Source organism: Trematomus bernacchii, unplaced genomic scaffold, assembly GCF_902827165.1.
Source record: "Trematomus bernacchii unplaced genomic scaffold, fTreBer1.1, whole genome shotgun sequence".
NCBI lineage: Eukaryota > Metazoa > Chordata > Actinopteri > Perciformes > Nototheniidae > Trematomus > Trematomus bernacchii.
The window spans coordinates 4638317-4661899 of record NW_022987582.1 but is presented as its reverse complement, the minus strand read 5'-3'; the positions used below and the strand labels follow the sequence as shown (position 1 = coordinate 4661899).

The 23583-nt window shown below is 39.5% G+C and overlaps 4 protein-coding genes across 4 annotated transcripts; 3 read left to right on the top strand and 1 right to left on the bottom strand.

Annotated features, from left to right (window-relative positions):
- The first annotated feature begins 506 nt into the window (after nt 1-506).
- Nucleotides 507-6978, top strand: LOC117480521 (casein kinase II subunit alpha-like). The gene is made up of 15 exons (XM_034127864.1): nt 507-627; nt 1356-1447; nt 1785-1861; nt 2030-2158; nt 2262-2373; nt 2475-2576; nt 2679-2729; nt 2816-2875; nt 3017-3100; nt 3227-3337; nt 3480-3581; nt 4466-4566; nt 4645-4793; nt 4947-5036; nt 6148-6978. The coding sequence occupies exons 4-15, from the start codon at nt 2058-2060 to the stop codon at nt 6261-6263; spliced, it is 1179 nt and encodes a 392-aa protein (XP_033983755.1). The 5' UTR covers nt 507-627; nt 1356-1447; nt 1785-1861; nt 2030-2057; the 3' UTR covers nt 6264-6978.
- A 960-nt stretch (nt 6979-7938) lies between these two features.
- LOC117480722 (serum paraoxonase/arylesterase 2-like) lies at nt 7939-11940 on the top strand. The gene is made up of 9 exons (XM_034128154.1): nt 7939-8119; nt 8247-8317; nt 8407-8462; nt 9127-9289; nt 10074-10200; nt 10361-10564; nt 10652-10733; nt 11156-11284; nt 11439-11940. The coding sequence occupies exons 1-9, from the start codon at nt 8043-8045 to the stop codon at nt 11598-11600; spliced, it is 1071 nt and encodes a 356-aa protein (XP_033984045.1). The 5' UTR covers nt 7939-8042; the 3' UTR covers nt 11601-11940.
- Nucleotides 11941-12347: 407 nt separating this feature from the next.
- On the top strand, nt 12348-16333 carry LOC117480709 (serum paraoxonase/arylesterase 2-like). The gene is made up of 9 exons (XM_034128137.1): nt 12348-12442; nt 12652-12719; nt 12949-13004; nt 13210-13375; nt 14666-14789; nt 14882-15082; nt 15208-15289; nt 15737-15865; nt 16078-16333. Exons 1-9 carry the CDS (start codon nt 12372-12374, stop codon nt 16237-16239), a joined length of 1059 nt encoding a protein of 352 aa, XP_033984028.1. The 5' UTR covers nt 12348-12371; the 3' UTR covers nt 16240-16333.
- On the bottom strand, nt 16330-19456 carry kcnk5b (potassium channel, subfamily K, member 5b). The gene is made up of 5 exons (XM_034128136.1): nt 19176-19456; nt 18440-18551; nt 17659-17825; nt 17373-17541; nt 16330-17247 (listed from the first exon to the last, which is right to left on the bottom strand). Exons 1-5 carry the CDS (start codon nt 19359-19361, stop codon nt 16577-16579), a joined length of 1305 nt encoding a protein of 434 aa, XP_033984027.1. The 5' UTR covers nt 19362-19456; the 3' UTR covers nt 16330-16576.
- Nucleotides 19457-23583: the final 4127 nt, after the last annotated feature.

Here is a 23583-nt window from a genome sequence, read left to right as displayed (position 1 = left end):
CTTTTAAATGATGCCACACAACATGCATTGTTTTCCATCACTGTTTTACCATTGTCCATTTAAACAGTGAACCCAAACAAAGAGCTTTTCAAAAACAGGCCCAAGCCCTTGACTGAGCATCAGTCCATAGAATTGCCTCTTGATAGAAACATCCTGAAATGGAGAGCACAATAACGCAGTGATTAAAAGCAGTTTACACAAGTTACACAATTATTTGAATTGCAGTCTTGTGTGTATGCCTGCTCCAGGCTTCTCAACTACACTACTATATTAACCATGCGACTTATAGGCCTACTCCTACTGAATCATATCTGACTGCCCCTAACAATCTTTGCAGGGCCAGAGAGGTGGTTAATGGCGCATGTTGCGTGTGGAAATGAACACTTCGTGTGGCTATACAAATCAGATCCACTGACTAAACATTTGAGATGTAGCCGAAAACACACATGCCTACAGACGCATGCAGATAAAAGTTTCTGCCTCTGTGCAGACCTGTTGGTGGCAGAGGGTGCTACAGTCTCCCCCATGAAAGAGAAAAAAGGGAGAGCGCCCTCTGCGGGAAAGGCTGTTCGCACTAAGCTCTTGATCCCAAGCATCGCCATATTGACGTCCCAACAACGCTGAGAGGTAATCGTGTTATTTAACCACAAATCGTCGTAGGTAGGGAACTGCTTTTGAGTGTTTTATACGTGTCGAAAAGCTGTGAACATGTAACACAACCGCGGTGCCCTTTTACTGCTCGATCACGGTGTTTTTAGGAGGTTTTTTCAAGGCGTTGTCAGTCAGTTGCCTCGCCAGCCAGCAGGCTATTCACTCCCCTAGCCTGTTAGCTTAGCACTTTCTAGCTTTAGAAAATATATTTCTCGAGGCTGGCTGTTTAGCTGTACGTCAATAATAGCCCCTATAATGATTATTTGACCTTTTTGGACGCGTGACGTTTAACTATTTCCGTTATAGTCCCATCATTTAGCCGCAATATAGTTGTGACTTTCCAACCGGCTTTTCCCTCTGCTGTTGGCGAGCTAATGCTAACTAGCTAGCAGCCCGACCAGCTGCCCGGTTGCCTAAGAGCTAGCAGCTAGCTTCACTGCACTTGTACAGGCCCTGGGCCACAGAGGGTTTCTGCGTACACTCACCTTTTCATTAAACTATTTAGCGGGCGAACTAGCTACAACTGAACCAGTGTCTTATACCGGAGTAACCATTTTTCGATTAGATTACTTTATTAAACCCATTAATCGAATGTAGCCCTACGAGCTGATTGGCTGGCATACATAGATAGCTCACATAGTTTGTTCGTGTTTGCTTAATTGACAGCATTGATTTTAATCAACCTACTTTTTTTTTTTCATCAGGAGATACTGCCTTGGTGTAGCCCCCAGTGATGACTGTATTGAGCCCTGTACCTCCTGATTAGACTGGTTGGATGCCCCCATTTAACATTCAGGTCTCTATATTTCATACGCAACATTATTTGGACACTAACATGTGTAATAATATATATTCTCAATAAACCTGTTATACCTGTGTTATTAAAATAGCATTTGTTGTATTTTCATTAACTACCTATTGCCTTTCACATGAAACATCTGCAGTTTCATTTGAAACTCAAATCAACATCCTGTGAAATTGGAGGGGAAACATTTCCATGTTAATTAAAATATTGATATGTATCGGTTTGCTTTGATTAGCATTTCTCAGTTTAAATACTTAATATGTGTTTGTATTATTGGTTTGACTGTAGAATGCTAATGGTCTCTTTTTATATCTGTGTGCCCATGTAGCTTTCTTACCATAAAGGCATCTCAACTGCTCCTGTTTCAATTCATCTATCACCATCATCCTGGAGGGAACCTCCCAGGTATCGTGTTGCCTTATAATTAAAGTACCGTATCACCTTTGTGTAGTTATAGGATGTCCTCTAGTGCTAACCAGTAGACTAAATGTTATTTAATTGGCTTGATCTGTTGTATACGGAATGTGTGATTATATGTAACTCAATTTGTTTATATTATCTATTTTGTTTTAGGAGATTAAGAGAAGATCCTGTGTAGAATATGTCTGGCCCTGTCCCAAGCCGCTCTCGAGTTTACCCTGATGTGAACACACAGAGACCTAGGGAATATTGGGACTATGAGTCCCATGTTGTTGAATGGGGGTAAGTCAAAGGGAAATAGTTAGTTCTTTAGTTGGTTTTGTTTTGTTTTGCTTTGTTAGGTAAGCCATGTCATCGTTATTGATCGTGTTTTTGTTTTTTTTAGGAACCAAGACGACTATCAGCTAGTCAGAAAACTAGGGAGAGGCAAATATAGTGAAGTATTTGAAGCCATAAACATCACAAACAATGAAAAAGTGGTCGTCAAAATACTGAAGGTATGGAAATAATCAATTGAGTATCCTGATAATTGAACGGTCATAGTTGTAATATTTATCACCTCTAGTTAATTTACTAACAAGATTATATTTGTTCACAGCCGGTCAAAAAAAAGAAAATTAAGAGAGAAATAAAGATCCTGGAGAATCTGAGGGGTGGCCCAAATATCATCTCACTGTTAGATATCGTCAAGGATCCTGTGGTAATTTTTATCTCCCTTTTTGCACTGTAACAATTTAGTACATGTATAATACTGTAGGTACAAGGTTTTAATGCATACATTTATTTGTCTTTGTCCTTTCAGTCCCGAACCCCTGCTCTGGTCTTTGAACATGTGAACAATACAGATTTCAAGGTAAAACCCAGTGCATCATTTTAGATATGCTAATATTATTATTATTTTTGTTTTTAAATGGCTCATGCATCTTATTTTTTTTACAGCAATTGTATCAAACCCTATCTGACTTTGACATACGGTTCTACATGTACGAAATCCTAAAGGTAAGAAACGGCTTTTGCACTTAGTTTTCCCTCAATTTTATGGACTGCGTTAGTTGTTTGCAAATTGCCAGAAACGTTATATCAGTTTAACATTAAGTATTTATTCTCAACGTATATCTCCTTCTTCTTTTTCTCTGAAAGGCTCTGGATTACTGCCACAGTATGGGGATTATGCACAGAGATGTCAAGCCACACAATGTAATGATTGATCACGAACACAGAAAGGTATTGTCTCACATGCTGACCATTTTTTATTCTGATCATGTTTCGTCTTCTTTACTGTGTCACCGGCTAAACGCATAAAAAGAATGAAATATATATTCACGTTTATTGTTTTTTATAATCCTCCAGCTCCGCCTAATCGATTGGGGTTTGGCAGAATTCTACCACCCAAACCAGGAATACAACGTCAGAGTGGCATCCAGGTACTTCAAAGGACCTGAACTGCTGGTAGACTACCAGGTGAGCCTCCTACACTGTTCTATGCATGTAGTCTGTCAAAATGACAATTTAAAGTATTAAAGAAGAGACAATTGTTTTTTACTTTTGTTAAATGCAGCCATGGAGTCAGTTCAAACATTTTAACTCTTTATCTTATTTATAGATGTATGACTACAGCTTGGACATGTGGAGTTTGGGTTGCATGCTCGCCAGCATGATCTTCAGAAAGGAGCCTTTCTTCCACGGTCATGACAACTACGATCAGGTATGTAGAATAAGGTATTTTTTGTATATGTTCATACATCTGTGGCCTAAAGAGAGCAGTGTCTGTATTTCTTTCATCATTGAATCAATACAAACTGTTTTATCAGTTTCACAGAGTAAAACATTCTTCGAAAACTAGACATATGACGTGTAGCAGCTCTGATGGAGCACCTGGGGATTTATATCCTTCTTAAAGTCATCTACACAGTTATTGAGCCAGTGTAGACATTTGTTATAATCTTTTTGAGAGTTTGGTGCACCAAATATTAAAGGGGTGTAACAGTGGACATGGGTCGTAACACATTTTACTCCCATGTATGGTGTCGGTTGTCTTGTGGGCTCTCCCCATATACACTAACACTGAACACAGCATTTCCAGTTTGTTCCATGCCTCTTTGTTTTGTTCCTTTTCAACCCTGTATGACACTGGTTGAAATAGTGTTTATGTTCTACTGATAAACAATCAACTGTTGATTTAATATTACATTAACTGAACTAATTATTTTGTACAACTTCAAAACTGTGCTCAGAGATGGAACCGTACAATTGTAATTATTGCCCTTTATTGGGTGTATGTGTATATATATTCAAAATTCCTATATAACTTAAATAATTATAAAGTTGCCCTTAATAAATACATTTGATCAAACTGTAAAGATATTCAATGAAACATGCTCATTGTTAATTTAGCAAGGTCTTTATTCCTATAGGATTAGTCTCCATTAATCACCTCTTTATTGACATCATGTATCGCTACAAACCCACCACCTACACACTAGTACAGTACACTATAAACTGCAATGGATTCCATGCACCTTAATGCCCTTCAAAGGATTTACCAAATGCCTACTTCTAATGTTAAATGATGCCTCTTCTAACTTGCAGCTGGTGCGGATCGCAAAGGTACTTGGCACCGAGGACCTGTACGACTACATTGACAAGTACAACATTGAATTGGACCCACGGTTCAATGACATTCTTGGAAGGTAAAACATTGGAGCTGTTTGACCTCGGCAAAGTATCAACATCAATTAGCACTTAATCCCTTGGTTTTTTCTCTATAGACACTCCCGCAAAAGATGGGAGAGGTTTGTGCACAGCGAGAACCAGCACCTGGTCAGCACGGAGGCTCTCGACTTCCTGGACAAACTGCTGCGCTACGATCATCAAGCCCGCCTCACGGCTAGAGAGGCCATGGATCACCCCTACTTCTGTACGTTTATTTCCCATCTATTTTTTATTACCATGTCTTCATGTCTTGCTTGAGAAAATGGTCTCAAAATCTGAGCGCACTACATTAAGTGGCTTCATGTGTCAACACGTGTTTTTGGTTCATGAGGCACTCAAATCCACTTTTTATTCACAGATCCCATCGTTAAAGATCAGGGAAGAGGGGCCACTCCTGGAGGGATGGCTGCAAGCTCAACACCAGTCAGCTCCTCAAGTATGATGGCTGGTAAGTAATACTGCACAGGAAAACACAAATAATTCTCATAATCTGTCTATTTAGGTTAAGTTATAACTCATATAAGTATGGCTGCAATTGAGGATTATTTCCATTATCGATATATTTAATGTCGATTATTTGTGATTTATCATTTGGTCAAAAATAGAGAAAAATAAACATCCCAGTTTCTAAAGTCCATCTTTTAATGCCATGTTTTGTCATCCAAAATCCCAATCATATTTAGTGTTATATGATATGAAACGGAGTAAAGCAGGAATTTTCCACATTCAAGAGGTTGAAAACTGTTAATCAAAATAGTATAATGCTAATGTACTGAGAATATGTAATAATGGAAATGTAATAACTGAGGAATTCATTTGAAACAAAGTACCAACTGTCTGTCCAATCAACAACAGGAAAAACCAGATCATCTGACTTTAAGATGATCTGATTTGTATATGATCCATGCTCTGTTTCTCTTTATAAGCTATTTGCAGATGAAGAAGTAGCCTTGCCTGACCCACCAATTGTTTCTTTGTTTTTGCCAGCTCAAACTAGTTCTGCTTATCACCTTGTAGTGTTTCCATTATCAACTCAAGCCAACTTATCTTCGCCTGTTCTCTCAAGGAGTCACAAGGCTGAATGATTGTACAATATAATGTGTGGCGACTCATGCTTGGTGCAATTCACTTCAGAATTGAGTGATTGAACCCCATTGCATTGGTTTTTTCTTCTAAATAAACTTATAAAGACAATTTGTTGAATCTGATCTCTATCTGATTTCCACCACAGTAGTTAGTAATAATTTTTCTGTCCATTGACTAATCGTTTAAGTTGTCCTTATGCATTTAGATTATTGAAAGTAGCATAACAAGCTAAAACTATAATCTTTCTTCAAATGAGAGGGAAAAAACTCTTTGCAGCCAAGGAAATGTAAGATAAGATAAGATGGACCTTTATTAATCCCCGTGGGGAAATTCAGTTGTACATGTTTTATGAAATGTTACTTCACAATCTGACAGTTTCTTTGACTTCAATCAACGTTTTATCTCTAACTTGAGATGTCATATAAATGTGTAAACCATTACTAAATGATTAATGAGCCCGCTGTCTCTCCTAGGAATCACCTCAATGTCCTCCTCACAGCCACTGGCTAACATTGCTGGATCTCCCGTCATCTCTGCTCCCAACACCCTGGCCACACAAGTCCCTGCAGCCACCGGGGCTCAACCCTGAAGCCACTTCCTCTCCCGTGTTTATGTGTGCTCATGGCCATGTCCTGCCACGGCTCCCCTTTTTATGTTGAAAAATAACAAAGAAGAAGATTTAAAAATTGCTTTTCACATTCAGTTATATTTTGACACCTGGACTTGACAGAAATGTATTGTTGCACCTGTCAGGATTATTAGAATTAATTTGGGTGTGTTATTTGACAATGCCATTGTCTAGAAACTCTAATAAGATGTAGACATGAAGAGAATGGATAATAAAATTTATTTTGTATGTTCCAAATATACAGTCTTGCTTGAAACTGTTTGATGGGGATCCTGCTGTATTACACTGTGAACCTTGACAAGACTTCACAAAACAAGAGTCGGGAATCTGGTGTCCCCCACCTAACAGTGCTCGCTGGTTGCACACGATGTAATGTGCAGGAGTTGTTGGTGTTTTGAAGTTGTTAGATGCTATAATTCTTTAATTGGACTTTTGTAGATATTCTACAGTTACTGTCAGGTTGCATGCACCCAATGCTGAGTATCACAGGGTCAATAGTTTGCCAATTTTATGTTACTTTCACTTCTATATGTGTATGTATGTGTTCATGTTTGTTTTTTATGAAGTCTCTTACACATGATTTTGATTACATAGACAATTTTGTAACTTTTTGTTTTATGTTGGGAGGAGTCATCACCTACAAAAACAACTTCAAAAATAAACAATTTAAACAGGGCTTGCAGACACTACATGTTATTGAGTATACCGTCTGGTGACTTGTCACATACGAGTGAATTAAAAGCAGAGCAGTGTAGTCAGTGTATCCCAATAAGACACATTTAGTTGATGACAATGTTGGCACCAAATTACTTAGAGAAAGTTTATTCATAGTTAATTTCGCAACCTTTTACATGTTCATACATTTAAATTTAAACAATGACTGCAATGCATTTGTCCTTAATCACTTGTACCTTTTTCTTTTGAAATATGAAAGCATATTTTTTTTGTTTTTTTTACAAAGCTCTTTAAAAAGAAACAACTGCAATGAAACCAATGTGGAGCTTAGCCTGTGTCTGTCAAGTGCTGGCCAACTTGTGGTGAGTATGTGCTGAGATCATTTTAGGAAGAAAAAAAAGGCAGGACCTATAAAACCGATCCGAGTTCAAGATGTTTGGCAAAAACACAAATCATACATTCAGTAGATGACTCCAGCTATTATCTTTGCAGAAGGGCCTGGGGTCAAATGTCAGTTATGTTACAACTTTGCAGGTAAAGTCAGGTAAAAACAGATTCACTCATTCACAAGGACATAATTGCATGTGCTATCCCACAAAGTACAATACTACAAGACTCAAACTAACAGCATATGAAAACTGATCACACAAAACATATTTTATAATATGTTATCTAAAGCTGTTTTAGCAGCACTTTGGCAACGGAAGTAGTTAGATTCAAACATTCGGCAATTCCGGTGCTTTTATAGTGTTGGAAATGCAGACACTAAAAACTTCTCTTGTTCAAGTGCTTTGGATGAATTATTTCCTTTGAAATGTCCTGCACTCTATCTTATGAATAAAGAGATACCACAAGGCTACATTTCCCCTGCAGCTGCGCAATACGTTTTCAAATGTCAATGTATTAATGTGAATGTAACAATGTAACATATTAACTATATGTAAGATGGAGACACATATTTCCAATAGTCAGTGAAGGCCGCATCAGTTGCTCCAGTTGGGACACGCCTCGGCTGCTGCAGTAGTGGGACAGTGGTGTGGCATTTTAAAGTTTATTTTCTCCAAAATGGGTAAGATAGGTTTGATCTCGATTGTAATAGCTGCCTTAGCGTTGGTGCTCGGTCAGAGGATCCTAAACCTAAGGTACGATGCAAAGCAACTCCGTTAATGTCGAAATGTTTCGGAGTTTGTTACGATGTTTTTAGCATGGAAGTTTACGGTTTTTATTTACCACCTGACCAAGGCTAACGTTTGCTTTATAACATTGCAGGAAAAGGACCTTCGCTTCAAGGGAGTTGGCCCAAAAGCACCTCCCCAACTGTGTCTTACTTAAACATATAGGTAAGTTATACCATAAGAAAATGTAGCAACATTTTTTATACAAAAATAAGCAAAAGTTAACAGTGCAACTCTCGGTACTTTACTTTCAGATCATGGCTCAGAGGATATAACGATCACTGGGGACGGGCTGGCGTTTATCAGCAGTGTAAGTATGTGAATTGCAGCCTTGTCAACAAAAAAGCCCTCTGACCAGACTCTCTAACAAAATGTCAGTCATCAGAACCGTTAACACGTGTGACATAATCTTATTGTTTTAATGTCAAATGTTCAAGCTTTTGAATAGCCTCCATGACATGCATTGTTATTCATTAGTGATGCAACACACCATTATTTTCATAAGCGATTAAAATGCCAAACTTATCCTCGAATCATATATACATAATTGAGTCTATAAAATGTAAGGATATCGTGAAACATTTCCATCACAGTCTCGAAGAGTTGGTTTGCAATTTGTCTACTCAACAGCCCATAACAAAGATATTCAATTCACATGACAAAAAAAAGTTAGTTCATATTGAGTTTACCCACACAAACAAACAGAATCATTACACTGGTAAGCCATGGCTACACAAGGACAAAGCAGTGAAGCAATGCAGTATTTTTCCCATCACACTTTCAATAACAATCACCTGCTCTATCAGGGATTCTCTTAAATATAGGATACATGGCTAGCATTTCTTAAACTGCAGAAATTTGTTATTTAGGACAAACCATTTTTATATAAGAGTTAGGCCTTAAAATGTGACCCGAAGCCGGACTTTTTCACCTTTTCCAACACTGCATAATATCATATTTATATATATTTTAAGGGCCTGAAGTATCCCGGACTTCCATCCACAGATGCGACAGGAAAGATCTTCTGTCTTGATATGACAAATCCTCGGATGAAACCAGTGGAGCTGCGCATGCCAAGAAACTTTGATCTGGAGTCATTCAACCCTCATGGCATCAGTTTATACACCGATCCCAGTGGTAAAAGCACTATGTGTGATTGTACACTTGCCACACAAACAAGTCTCTACAAGAAAGTCCCTTAAGGGCAAACGGTGGCTTTCTACTGCCTTTGAATCCAGATTCAACAACATTCATATTATCAACAGGTACACATTAAAGGTAGGTAAGTTTGAGAAACCGGCTCGAGATACACTTTTTGTTATATTCCATGGAATGCTCTTAACATCCCGATAGCAATGAATATCTTAAGTGCTTTGACAAAAAATCCATAAAAAAAATGTCATCTGTGAAAGCCGTAATACTGTAAAAAGTACGACCAATCATTTTAGCCGGCCCGGCTAAAATAACTGGATGGCCTACCTGCCTGTCAGCCTTCCATCTGTGCACAAACTTATCTCGTGCCCTCATTGGTCATGTGCGAGTTCGTGTGTGTTGGAGGAGGGGCTCTATAAGGAAGTGGCAGATTTTCTCCGGTTGTGTATTTTCAAATTCTAGCGATCTCGAGCCGGTTTCTCAAACTTACCTACCCTACCTTTAATAGCACACTTTTAAATAAATTTTAAGATAGTAAAATAAGTACAGTTCAGCTGCCTGAAAAACTACAAAGAACAGATTGTATTTAGTTGCTTGACATTATGTTGTGATTTGTAAGGAATATCTAGAGATGTGATTCTGATTCATTTCTAAAATAAGGGTAGTCTTAAGCCATGCTTGTCCCTCTACTTTTACACACATACTCACTCACACTTTTAAGTTTGGTTGCCTGCTTTTTTATTTACAATGCTTTCTTGTTTCTCATCAGATGACGCAATATACCTGTTTGTCGTTAATCATCCTGAACACAAAAGCCAAGTAGAAATATTCCACTTTGTCAGGGACGACCACTCACTGGTGCATCTGAAAACCATAAAACATGAACTTCTCCACAGGTATGACATGAACTGCACTTAAAATGTACTGAATATGTAGATGAGGTCATTATGCAAAAACATTTGTCAAACTATCCTTAGTTATTATAACAGTTATTTAAAAACGTTATGAATTATTGTATATTTAAAAACTAAATTCTGTTCTGATTTTCTTTTCAAGTGTAAACGATATTGTGGCAGTGGGAGTGGAAAGCTTCTATGCGACCAATGATCACTACTTTACCAATGAATTACTTAAAACTTTGGTGGAGATTCTTCTTCTTCAGCCCTGGACTAATGTTGTGTACTACAGTCCTGAGGAAGTGAAAGTGGTCTCTGAGGGATATTACTTTGCAAATGGCATTAATATCTCACCAGACAAAAGGTAAGACTTATATCCTGGGCTATGCATTTGGTCATTCATGCTTTCAATGGCTTGCTTTCTTAATTTAATATTATTTTTTATTTGTAGGCATGTATATGTGGTAGATCTATTTGACCACAATGTGCACGTGTTGGAGCGGAAAGAAGACAATGCATTGGTCCAAGTGAAGGTAAAATATTAAAGTTTTTCCCACTGATCAATTATTATCATCAAATACTATTTGTTTTTGCTATTATTAGACCAAGACACTTGTGCTTTAGTTTTTAGTAAAAATGTTGACAAATCAAACAGTAATGCTAATTGTAATGAATGCTCAGCTCTAGTTCATAGTACATTCAGAATGTATTGGGGCCACCAACAGATTTTCATTTAAACTGTCTTTACTTTGAAATACAAGTAACAGGAGTCAGATATAGAAATGATTCTTCATGTAACATGATTTAAGAGCTGCATAAAACCACGCACACTGATGCTAAACAATAAAGGAGAGAAGTCCAAAATCAAATTGATTTGAAGATAAATTAGTTATTGAAGGATATATGACACCAAGATGCATTATTAATCCTAACCTTGTCTATGATACTCCACCAGGCTGTGGCTGTGGGTTCACTTTGTGACAACGTAGAAGTGGACGCTGTAACTGGTGACCTGTGGTTAGGCTGTCATCCTAATGCAATGAAAGCTCTGAGGTTTGACCCAACAGACCCGCCTGGATCGGAGGTTTGTACATTCACTTTGACTAGAAAGTACATTATGCCTGACAACATTACAAGAACAGAAAAAAATACTCTCATTACCTAAACAGCAGATCCGTCTATTCACACATATTCATCTCGTTTAATTTCTTTCTTTCTCATGATTTTGTTTTATTCAGGTAATTCAAATCAAGAACATTCATTCAGATCAGCCAGTGGTGACTCAGGTGTACGAGGACGACGGCAATGTGATCATGGGCTCCTCTGTAGCAGCTACCTATGGGAAAAAGTTGCTCATTGGAACAGTTTTCCATAAAACCTTGTGCTGTGATTTGGAGTAGGCCGAAGATCAACTAGCTAAGATGTAGCTAAGATACATTAATTGTGTTTACATGATTTTATAGCAATGAGCACTGGGTAAGCATGTTTAAAAGTAGACACAAAACCAAAATTACTGAACGTCCCAGATACTCGTATTACTGTGAAAAGGTATTTGGAAAACAATATATTGTAAATCAAACTTAACTTTCTTTTTTTTACATTTGCTTACCTCTCTATCATGAAAATTATATTTAACCCGGGTCACCTAACTGCACACAAATGCACTGTATGTTACCGACTGCTTTCATATTTGTTAATGTTTTGTATATTTGAATAAAGAGATTAATGATACAATCCATATGACAGTCATGCTTCAACTTTAGTTTTCTTTGTGGTTCAATAAATGCGCAGTGTGAAGAAAAAAGGTTTTGCAACACCGTTTCCAGACAAAGTACTGTGCACAAAATCACTGTATATCAATCAGCAAGATTAAATTATGGTTAATAAACAGTATTTTCATTGTTTTTTGTAAAAACCCATGTAGTTCTACCACCCACAAGAAAGTCAGGTCTTTAAAGCATTCACTAATAACTTACTTTTCAAGCCTCTACTTTTTATTTAGATTTTCAAAGTAATTATTTTCAATGCTATAAATTTGGTGTCTGATAAAATTCAAATACTTCTGTCTCTTGTTTGCTTCCATACTTTGGTGTGTCTATGTAATTGCACCCTGCACCTCTTCCTGTGTGACCTTTATATGCACAGAGAGTCTGTTTGCAATCCTGGCAGCCATGAAGAAAGTACTGGCTGCTGTTGTTGCTGCCTTTGCAGCTTTCATTGGATACAAATTCCTTAAACTAAAGTAAGTACTTTTTAATTTTGATTAGAGACCACATTTGGAGGTATAATAGAGGTTTAGTTGTACTTATTTCCAATGTTGACAACTGTTGCTTAATCCAGAAAGAAAAGATCAATCAGGAAGGGAAAATCTGTAACCAAGCCCTGCTAGACTTGCAGATTCTGCTTTGTTTGCCTATGAAAAGCTTTGTCATTTTTAACTTTTCTCTGCAGTGAAATGATGCTTGCTTCAAGGGAAATGCCTGTGAAACACCTCAACTGTCAATATTTGAAGAATATTGGTAAGATAACTTTATTTGAATTTCATTGTCTTAATTTGGACATTTACACGGTCAGAAATGTTCTGTTTAAATGCATTTCCGTACTTAGACAGCTTGTATGCCAAATGTGAGCATACATAAAGAGTTTAAAGTCCCAGTTTCCTGCAGTAGGTCAAGTGTCAGCTGTAATGCCAGGGTTGTAAAATTAAATCAGTGAAAAAGATAACACATTTTATTTTGTTTTGTGCAGAATATGGGGCAGAGGATATCACAATACTGAAAGACGGTCTGGCCTTTCTAAGCACAGTAGGTTATCAAAATTGTAGCTTTGTTGCATGAATCTTAAACACTGCATATACTCAAGTTTGCTTTAAGAAATGTGAAAGCATAGGTCAACTTTCTTAACAAAGGTTATGAATACCAGTTTGTTTGCATATTTCTTTAAGTAAATACCTACTCAGGAAAAATGTCCGCTCTGCACCAACATCTTACATGCTGTGTTTTCACTCAGGGGTTGAAATATCCTGGACTTCCTTCGTTCTCCGATGAACCAGGGAAGATTTACATTTTAGATTTGCTGCACCCGAAGCCAACTCCAGTCGAGCTGCAGATCAAAGGAGAGCTGGACCTAAACTCTTTCAACCCACATGGCATTAGTGTATACACTGATGAAGCAGGTAAAGCACAAATCATGTGCAAAATCTTACAAAAAATTTAATAAATGATGTGCATGAAATGATCAGAACTGTCAAATCAATGTTAACATTAAGGTTGAGCTTTCATCATCTCTCATTTGTAAATTCATATCCTATGATTTTATCTAAGTGGAAAATGTTGCAAAAAAAGCTAAAGAAGACAGGAAAAACTATCAAAAAGACACAAATTAGAAGAGACAAATAAAGTACCAGTTCTTCACTTCAAAGATGTCCTTAGGGTACTGTTGTTATGACAAGCATTCATCTAATGCTAACCAAGTGAAATGGACTGAAAGTGAGTCTCAGGTATTCTGTTTGTTCTGTTCAAGAACATTAAAGGCAACATGAAATAGTGTATAAAAAAACTGTTAGTTTTATAATGATGTATATTACATTCAATGCTCTGGAGGACCCTTTTGTCGTTTCATTGTATGCAATGTTTAAAAAAAAAAGAAAAAGGAAAGGAAATACAGTTTGTCAAGGAGCTTAATACTAGCTGCTTAGCTTTTACCAAAGGTTTTTGACTTGAGATGGAAATTAGCAAACTCCTATAATCTTGTACAAAGCATCTTATCTCTTTGAGATGTATGTTCTTTTTGTACATGGTCCCTGCCAACTGAACCATTAAACTAAACTTAGCATAGTTGCAAATTGGACGTTTCTTTACTTATTTTCATGAATTAAAACCAGATTTCTGTGGCTATTTTAATCCTGCATTTCTCCTGCAATAATAGTTTAATGCATTCATTTAGTAAATTGTTTTTATACATTTCTTTTGGTAGTAGTGGAGACTGCCATTCAGAAGGGTTAAACTGTACACCAGGGGATTTGATTAGCAGGAATGCAGTATGTAATCCAGTGATACTATTTGTACTTTGATCTTATTGGTTTTACACTTAACTGTTCACTCCTTATCAGAGCTGCCTTTAGTCCCGGCCTTTAAGTAACCCAACATTCCACACTGTTGTTGTCTCACATTAAAAGACTGGACGAATACCTTTTATTTTGAAGCAGCCACAAGAAACTCTCCTCAGTTGACTGTAATCGTTAATCAGAAATCTGTCTATAAAACCTTTTCTGGAATCTGTGGTGTTAAACCCTGCTACTGTGTTCATAATAACCTCAAGTGTCACTAAATCATATGACGGAAATGTTAAGCTTCATTTTTTGTACTTAATTTCAGCATTCTGTGAGGTCAGAAATAAATGGAAATTGTTGCACTGTAAAAGTAAAAGAGGGAAGTAATGACAACACATTTCTGTTTGTTTGCAGATGACTCTGTTTACCTGTTTGTTGTCAATCACCCGGAACACAAAAGCCAAGTTGAGATCTTTCATCTTGTTCAGGAAGACACACTTGTGCACTTAAAAACTATAGCCCACCCCCTACTCCACAGGTATGTACTGTGCGATCAATCTTTAACAGTATCACACCTTTTACATTTGACAATCTATTGAAGCGTTTTATCTCATTAATTGTGTCTTTCAGTGTAAATGACATTCTTGCAGTCGGAAAAGAGAGCTTCTACGCCACAAATGATCACTACTTTGCCAGTGATGTGCTCCACTTTTTGACTCTCATCCTGGATTACCCCATGTGTGAGGTGATCTATTACAGCCCTGAGGAAGTGAAGGTGGCAGCCAATGGCTTTCTGGCTGCAAATGGCATCAACATATCACCTGACAAACGGTTATTCTCAATTCATCTCAGCAGTCACTGCATCTGCTTGTTTTTAAAACTGAATGTATTTCCACAGCAATATGTTCCCTTTGCAAAGCTAAAATAATAAAACATGAATATTTTCTGTTGCGCAGGTATATTTATGTTTCAGATATTGTTGGCCATGACATCAAGGTTTATGAAAGACAACAAGGGGAACAATTAAGGTTTCTAAAGGTAATACAGTGTTTTCTTTTTTTCTATTGAAAACAATTAGATGAAATGTTCATTTTTGGAAATACTCTAATTTGTGTCTTACTGATAGTAGACCCATACTACAGCTAGCAGCCTTTTAGCTAAGCTTAATATTAAAACTAGAACTCTCCCAGTAAAACCTTAAATTGTTAAAATGTTGTACCCCTTCGCTTTGGACATGTTAGTATTAGTAAGTGGATTTTGTGTTGGGCTTGCTCTTTCCAGTTTTTAGTAGTTTCCATCTTTACATATTACTTCTAGCAAGAAAGTAATTAAAGTGCATATCCAAAAATTAACTTTAACTGTGCTTGTATTGTAACATAATCCTTAAAAACATTATTTATACATCCACATTCCTCCCTTTGTATCTGTATTTCAGGAGGATGGATATTTAATGATCAATGAATTGTTTGTGATGTTTCCAACCAGTCTGTAGCTGTTGGGTCACTGTGTGATAACATCGAGGTGGACCACAGAACAGGTGACATTTGGCTTGGTTGTCATCCAAATGGGCAGAAGTTGGCGAAGTATGACCCTGAAGATTTGGCCGGCTCTGAGGTAAGATGTCCTTTTTGTTTTTTGTTGTTTTTATGTGTAACCAATGTACCGCAGGTCTCCCTTGAAAAAGAAATCGTTGATCTCAATGGGATTTTTCACCTGGTTAAATAAAGGCTACAAACAAGTGGGCATATGTTTAGCTTTTTAATCAAACAATATTTTAGCATTTTTATTTGAATTTGCCTTATCATTTTTAATTCTGTTTCTTCCAGGTCATCCGGATCAAGAACATTCTCTCAGAGAAACCAGTGATGAGCCTGGAGTACGGTGATGACGGCCATGTGCTCGTCGGCTCCAGTGTAGCAGCTCCCTTTGAGGGAAAGTTGCTAATTGGATCTGTTTTCCACAAAGCCCTGTATTGTGATTTAAAATAATTTGTCTACTTTGTATCTAATGATTTTTAAGGAAATTAATGTTGTAAGAAAGGATTTGGATGGACATGGGATACAAAAATAAAATCTTGATTCACAATTTGCAAAATGGTTTTATTTTACCTAACACAGACACTGGCTCGTTGTGAAGAAAGAAACCGTATAACATTAAGTATAATTTTCACAAAATGCAGTTTGTTTCGTGATACAGGACAGTATTTTTTATAATTTTATAGTATGGTCTTTTGAACAACACAGACTGATTGATTCCACAATAATGTTAAAGGTATAAGAAGTTATGAGAAAATATATTTTATCCTTTTTCTTCTTTGTCCATAACCTAATTTTCCTCTACTACCTTAGCTATTGTAAATCTAGTCCCTCCACCATGAGGATGCTGCACAATTTCCTCTTCCGTAGTATTTGTCAAGGGTATAGTGAAGAATATGCCATCACCTTCTAATGCACAACTTTCCTCCTCCTTATCTGCACTCACACATTGTGCAGGTTCAGTTTCTCTGTTGCCATCTTGTATTAAAGGACGCGCTTCGTGTTTGCTTTTGTCCACAACAGCAATAGCATTTATGAACACTTCACTGATGCTCAGCATGCGTCTGTGACGTGGCGAGTGATCCAGGGTCTGGATGTTGTTGGCCAAGATGTCGCTGCAGCTCTTAGAGCGATTTATGTTGTATGCAGGCAGTGTTTTATTTGCTGTGGTTCCAATTCCCTTGATGACAGTGCTGTAGTCTTCCTCCTCCTCTGATAGGAAGTTAAAGATGTCAATAACAGAGCGCTTTAATTCTGGATTGTGCTTCTCCTCGACAGGCTCGGGTTCCAGATCATAGAAGTGTCGGTGCCTGTGCCTTCTTTTCTTAAACACTTTGTGAGCTTTCACTACCATGTGGACATTCCAGCTGAAGAATAGAGACAGCCAGGCCAGGCCCATGTAGATCCATAACTCTGCAAACACTCTGTACAGCCTGGGATATTCTATGTTTGGATTTACACCTGAAATGAGAGCCAGTGGACATTTTTTTCATAGGACTTAACAAACCAAAACGTTTAGAACCACAAATAACCTCAGAGAAACCTTAACTTAAATGAAAACGTACATTATGCTAACGTAAACCTACCTGCCACATAATCTCCAAAACCAACTGTTGTGAGTGTGATAAAAGAGAAGTAAAGGCCCTCCAGGTAGCTCCATCCTTCAATAGACATAAAAACAAATGGAGGGATCACCAGGTGCACGACCAGCCCCCATAATAGGAATAAGGCTGTGCAGGTGAATTGGACCTTTTTCTAATGGAAGGGAGAAAAAAACACATTAGATCTTCATGTTAAAATAACACAATATAACACCCTTTTATTAACAGTGTTCAGAAAAACCCCAACTCCAGCTTTCATTTAAATTCTTACCACTGAAACCTTTTTGTGGATTAAAACCTGGGACAGACGTTTGGCCCGGTCTCCAAAGAATGAACCCAGCTGGCTTATCCATACCAGACACAGGGGGATCCCACACAGACCATACAGGATGCAGAACACACGACCACCTTGAGTCTTAGGAGCAACATTACCATAACCTGTGGAATACAGGAGTTAATATTAACACACACATCTAGACTTCATTAATGGTTAGGTCATTTGTCAATCATTTACAGATGGGAAATAAAGCATTAAGGATACAATTATAAAATGGGGGTTGTCAGGTTAAAAGAAAAATGCCTACTTGGTATCCTTCTTTAGTGTTTTTAATTAGCTTAGTATTCATTTTGCAGGAAGATCACAGTTTGATCATTTGCAAATAATTACAGCACAATAGTGTCATTGTCTTGATGTTAGTAATTCATTAATCAGGGCTAATGTTTTCTCAATTCCTGATAAATCTTCAAGACAATTTCAAGAGTTGACAAAGGTTTTGGGGTGTTTATGACTTATGTTCACAATACCTTACCTCACCACACAGTATTAAGAATTATGGAAGTATTACATGTTGTCTGTCTTTATGTGTTGCATTAAGATCGACTAATACACTTCTCTCTGGCACATAAAGTGAGTTAATAAATAAATAATGCGAGGTGTATACAATACTTATTCTGTTGCCAAATATTTAATATTTAACTGCTTTTAGTGCAATATGTTTACATAAAACAAGGATTCGTTTTTTTTTATCAAATACTGTCAGTGTCATACAAACCTATGGTGGTGACAATGGTGGCAGCAAAGATGACAGAGTTACCCCAGTCCCAGGTGTTCCGCTGTTTGTCCCCAGTTATGGTCACACCTTGGCCTGCAGCATCTGACACTATCTGAGACAGTTGACACAGCAACTACTTTAACTTAAGAACACCATAAACAAACTTATTGAAAACGTTTACAATGGCTTATTCAAAAATATCAACTTCACAAATTCCGAGCTGCATTAAAGCGGACACACCCTTAACAAACATTCAAATATGTGTGGAGGAGAAAGACATGCTCATTCACGCTCACTGTGCTGTTTAAAACCAAGAGTGCTCGCAAAAATGTCCTGTGAAATTCGGCTTTAACACAAATGAACATGACATGAAAAACATTGAAGTGGTTTTATAGTTAGGCTACAGGTTGCTTTGGCCAGCATACGGTTGTTTTGTTGTTAAATCAGGTAAAACAGGTTCTGGTGTGTCCTGACATGTAAATTCGAAAAGCTTCTCTTTCACCCCTCAAGGCTAAATAAAAGGTCTAATATGGCAAATTAAGCTGTTAACATCTGTGATTTGTTCACATGTATTGTATTTGATATCTTAATGTGACTAACAAAAGCATAGGCTACATGCTTTCAACTATACATGTATAGTTGGTCAATCACCGCGAAAAGTTACGTACACATTTGCCTACTTATCTCAGTCATGTTAATCTCCTGTCATAAACTGCTATTAAAACACGTTTCATACCTCCAAAATCTCATCCAGACTTTCCGCTGTTAAGCAGGTATATTTCTTCAAAATGATTTTCTTTTGTTCGATATACTCGTCTCTGGCTGTTTTCCAGTTTGGCTCTTCGAGAATTTGAAATATTGCAGCCCCGATCGATAAGTAGAAAATGATACATGAAGTTAAAAACGGACCCTTATCTGCCATATTAAAGTCATAACTTCAGTCTATACGTCGTAGTGTAGTTTCCTGAGAGGACTGCCCTTATCCTACCCGCTCAGCTTTCTTCCTGGTACAACATAAAGCATTACGCTCATACAAACTCAGATCCATTGTCCAGAAACATCATTTCATCAGATGGATTGATTTATAGACTTATATAATGTATATGATCATATTCCTATTGATAAAAAAAAACAGTGGAGAAATGCAAAAACTATGGAAATAGCTTAAAGGGTGTCCACATTTCCAAGCAGGTGACAAATTGTTTTTGTGGATGCCAAATCAGCATATTCCCCCCTTATTTTCAGTATATAATGAACAGTCTTATTAACACATCATTATGTATAAAATAAAAATGCAAGTATTCAACCCAGTGGCGTAGCCACCATAGGGCCAGGGCGGGCCCAGGCCCGCCCAGTTTACTCATTGGCCCGCCCTGAGAAAACTTCGGTGTATTTTATTTTATTTTAATTATTATTATACATTTTTGTATTCACCCATTGAGAATATCCAAGCATTCAAAGTGAAATTCAAGTGAACAAATATCGAGTTGAATTAATGTTGTATTGTAGTGACCACTATTTAACTAGGGTACATAATTCACACATGGAACTACAGGTTGGGGGTATTGTTTCCGCCCGGACATATATGTTGACGGTACCTCCGGGGTACCTACAGTGTGTGTGTCCCTTTCACTTTCTCTTACTCTTCTCGGCTCGACCCGACAGCATGTCGATTTCTGCTCCTCAATAAAGCCAGATTTGTACCTCCGATGCACCGCCTCCGACTCCCTTCTCTCGGCACTACATTGGTGACCCTGACATAAGTCTCGCGAAGGATCCGAGGCTGAATCGAACACGGCAAAAAGCGCAGCTTTTCTCGGAATGCCGGAGATTCTTGGAGATGTCCGTAGCTGCCACGTGCACATGGACTGTGGCTCGGTGCGCCCCGCGGAATGGCTGAGGACGTCGCTCGCCATTCCCGCTTCGTCTCGGCACTGGAAGGCAGCAAGCCTTCCTGCTACGAGGAGACGATGCACGACCTGCTAGGTATGGAGGAACCCGACTTCTACCTCGTGGGGCTGTTTCTTCGGGACATGCGGCTGCATGTCCAGGCTGCGCTAGCTAACACGGCTAGTGTTGAGCCCCACGCTTTGGCCGAAGAAGCTTGCCGGTTCTTCCTGGCCGCCCGGCGATTTACCCCTGAGGTGCTTGCCACTGCACGCTGCAGCGCCTTCCCTGGTGGGGGCACGCCGCCTAGCAGAGGCTCCGGGGCCGACGACGACGACAGCGACTACCGGCCGTCGAGAGCGGCTAGCCTCGACTGCTAACGACAGCTAGCCACGACAGCTAGCCACGACAGCTAACGGCTAGCTGCTACCAACGGCTAGCGACGACTACTAGCAACGGCTGACGATGACTAGCAGCTGCCAGCGGCTATTGACATCCGACTGTTTTTTTTTATTTTTGTTTTGTTTTTTGTGGTGCCGGGGAGGAGGTTCGATCACGTCTGGTCGGCCTCGTGTGGATCCTCACAATTTCGCCCACCTGTTTTTGATCGTGGACAGGACGACCTTTTGAGTTTTTTTTCTGGTGCCTGAGAGGAGGTTCGACCATGTCTGGTCGGCCTCGTGTGGACCCTCTCGCTGTTTCACCACCTCGACGGCGGTTTCGGACGTCACACACGCCTTCTTCGGCCCGTGGGTGGCGCGCTTCTGGACCCCGTCTCGCCTCTTCCCTCGCCTCGGCGGTTCCGGACGTCGCCCATGCCTTCATCGGCCCGTGGGTGGCGCGCTTCGGGACCCTGCCTGGCCTCACCTCTAACCGCGGCTCACGGTTCGCCTCGACGGCGCCCCGTCTGGCCTCTCCCCTGTCCACGGCTCCTTCCTCCCGAGGACTTCGTGCCCGCCGCCGCTGTGCCTTCGCCTGCGGCCGGGCAGCGCTCCTCCCTGCTGGGGACCACCAGGTTTTTCACGCCTGTCCCCTCGTCGCTACACGGCGACCCTGCTTTCTGCGGCCCCCTGACGTCGGCCCGTTCCGGCCCGCCCCCCAACCTCCGGTGGGGATGCCCTCGCCCTCGTTGGGGCCCCTACCCTCTTCTGCGGCCCCCTGACGACGGCCCGTTCCGGCCCGCCCCCCACCCTCCGGTGGGGATGCCCTCGCCCTCGTTGGGGCCCCTGCCCTCTCCTGCGGCCCCCCGACGATGGCCCGTTCCGGCCCGCCCTCCGGTGGGGATGCCCTCGCCCTCGTTGGGGCCCCTGCTCTCTCCTGCGGCCCCCTTCCGACGGCCCTTTCCATGGCCCGGCCCTCGCCTGCGGCCCCGCCCTCCTCGGCCCCTGTGGTGCTTCCTCCCGGACGCGAGGATTGTGTCCATGGTTGAATTCTGGGGGGGCTTGTGTAGTGACCACTATTTAACTAGGGTACATAATTCACGCATGGAACTACAGGTTGGGGGTATTGTTTCCGCCCGGACATATATGTTGACGGTACCTCCGGGGTACCTACAGTGTGTGTGTCCCTTTCACTTTCTCTTATTCTTCTCGGCTCGACCCGACAGCATGTCGATTTCTGCTCCTCAATAAAGCCAGATTTGTACCTCCGATGCACCGCCTCCGACTCCCTTCTCTCGGCACTACAGTATGTGTTTTATCCTCTGAACGGAACTAATTTCCGGTAAAAACTGGTTGAGGTGGTATGAAGATTTTCCCTGGGTGGAATACAGCGCAAGTAGGCACGCGCTTTTCTGTAAAATGTGCAGACATTTCCCCAGCCCAGGTGCTGGGGGTGCATTTACGAGGGATGGATATGTAGACTGGAAGCACCTGCGTAACTCCGGACGGAGAAAAGGAGCGGAGATTAATCTACATATAAAGACGGAGAAAGTAAAGGATAAAGTTTATGTTTAAATTTAGCACCCCCCGAAGAGGCACAAAGTTGGTATGAACTATAATATAAAAATGTAGGTTGTGTCCTAATTCGTTTGTATGCTGTTTTGTAGCTTTGCTGTCTGTTTACAGTTAACATTTGGTAGTAGGCCTATGCTAAAGTGATTCTAATACGAATGGAGCCTAAATGTATTTGTTATTCTTGTGTCTTTATAGCTCTTACGTTGATATTGGAGATTTCAATAAATTCATATCATCAGTCATGTCTTCGATCATTATTCAGAGGGAAATGCTACAACGATGCTTGGCAATGGGCATTATTATATATTATTATTATAGGCCAGGCCTACCTTAAAGTAATTTTTCCCCCTGGAAAAAGCTGGCCCACCCTATTTTATACAGGCCCGCCCTAAAGTAAATTTCTTCCTACGCTACTGCGTCTCTATACTTTCTTACATGAATGCGGAATACTGGAATGAAGCAATTATAGAAACATCCGACAGGGGGCAACACGCCCTCAGTAAGCCACAGTTGTGAGGAGGCATGCCTGCATTTTGTGACTGAAGTTGTGTGTGTTTGTGGTGATGACAGTTGCTCTTATCTTCATCCAGAAGACTGGAGTTGAGTGTGTCACACTGGGTGGATCCTGGCTGCTCTGCATGATAATGGTGAAAAGGTGTTTCCCACAATGTGAGAATATACTGCATGTAAGAATGAATGATTTGAAGAATATACTCGAGTCTAGTCTATCTATCTATCTATCTATCTATCTATCTATCTATCTATGGCACTCTACAGTATATCATGGCTCACTGCACATACTAAGGACAGATTGTTCATCACAAGGCGTATTAGTCAGCTTACAAAAAACACTATTGTATTGCCCATGGGAAGTGTATTTTTTGTTTAGTTTTAGGTATAATACTGAGACAGATGTTCCAGCTGTAGCAGCTGCCAGACAGTGATGTGCTGCACCTTAAGGGAATTCACAGTGCTTTTGATGGGAGAATGAAATCAGAATCAGAATCAGAATACCTTTATTAGTCCCACATAGGGGAAATGTGCATCGTTACAGCAGGAAAGAGCCACAGACAGCTTAATGTTACATATGTTAAAAAAAAGTTATGATATAATAAAAATATAATTAAAAAAAAAAGTTAAAAAAAAAAAAGATTTAAAAAAGTTACATACTTTTCAAAATACAAATCCTGTAACAGTTCTTAGGATTTAGCAGCCAGGTATATATTACACAGTTATTAATGGCATATGTATATAATGTATATATTGCACATATAGCACGGAGCCATAGCTAGGATATGTGTG

Excerpts from the sequence above, each read along its gene's own strand:
- LOC117480521 (XM_034127864.1), top strand. The coding sequence starts at position 2,058 with ATGTCTGGCCCTGTCCCAAGCCGCTCTCGAGTTTACCCTGATGTGAAC. Across the intron at positions 2,577-2,678 it reads ATATCGTCAAGGATCCTGTG|TCCCGAACCCCTGCTCTGGT; the intron begins GTAATTTTTATC and ends TTGTCCTTTCAG. Across the intron at positions 2,730-2,815 it reads TGAACAATACAGATTTCAAG|CAATTGTATCAAACCCTATC; the intron begins GTAAAACCCAGT and ends TTTTTTTTACAG.
- kcnk5b (XM_034128136.1), bottom strand. The coding sequence starts at position 19,361 with ATGGCAGATAAGGGTCCGTTTTTAACTTCATGTATCATTTTCTACTTA. Across the intron at positions 18,552-19,175 it reads GTCTGGATGAGATTTTGGAG|ATAGTGTCAGATGCTGCAGG; the intron begins GTATGAAACGTG and ends CAACTGTCTCAG. Across the intron at positions 17,826-18,439 it reads CACCATTGTCACCACCATAG|GTTATGGTAATGTTGCTCCT; the intron begins GTTTGTATGACA and ends TGTATTCCACAG.
- LOC117480722 (XM_034128154.1), top strand. The coding sequence starts at position 8,043 with ATGGGTAAGATAGGTTTGATCTCGATTGTAATAGCTGCCTTAGCGTTG. Across the intron at positions 8,120-8,246 it reads CAGAGGATCCTAAACCTAAG|GAAAAGGACCTTCGCTTCAA; the intron begins GTACGATGCAAA and ends ATAACATTGCAG. Across the intron at positions 8,318-8,406 it reads TGTCTTACTTAAACATATAG|ATCATGGCTCAGAGGATATA; the intron begins GTAAGTTATACC and ends CTTTACTTTCAG.
- LOC117480709 (XM_034128137.1), top strand. The coding sequence starts at position 12,372 with ATGAAGAAAGTACTGGCTGCTGTTGTTGCTGCCTTTGCAGCTTTCATT. Across the intron at positions 13,005-13,209 it reads GTCTGGCCTTTCTAAGCACA|GGGTTGAAATATCCTGGACT; the intron begins GTAGGTTATCAA and ends GTTTTCACTCAG. Across the intron at positions 15,290-15,736 it reads AACAATTAAGGTTTCTAAAG|TCTGTAGCTGTTGGGTCACT; the intron begins GTAATACAGTGT and ends GTTTCCAACCAG.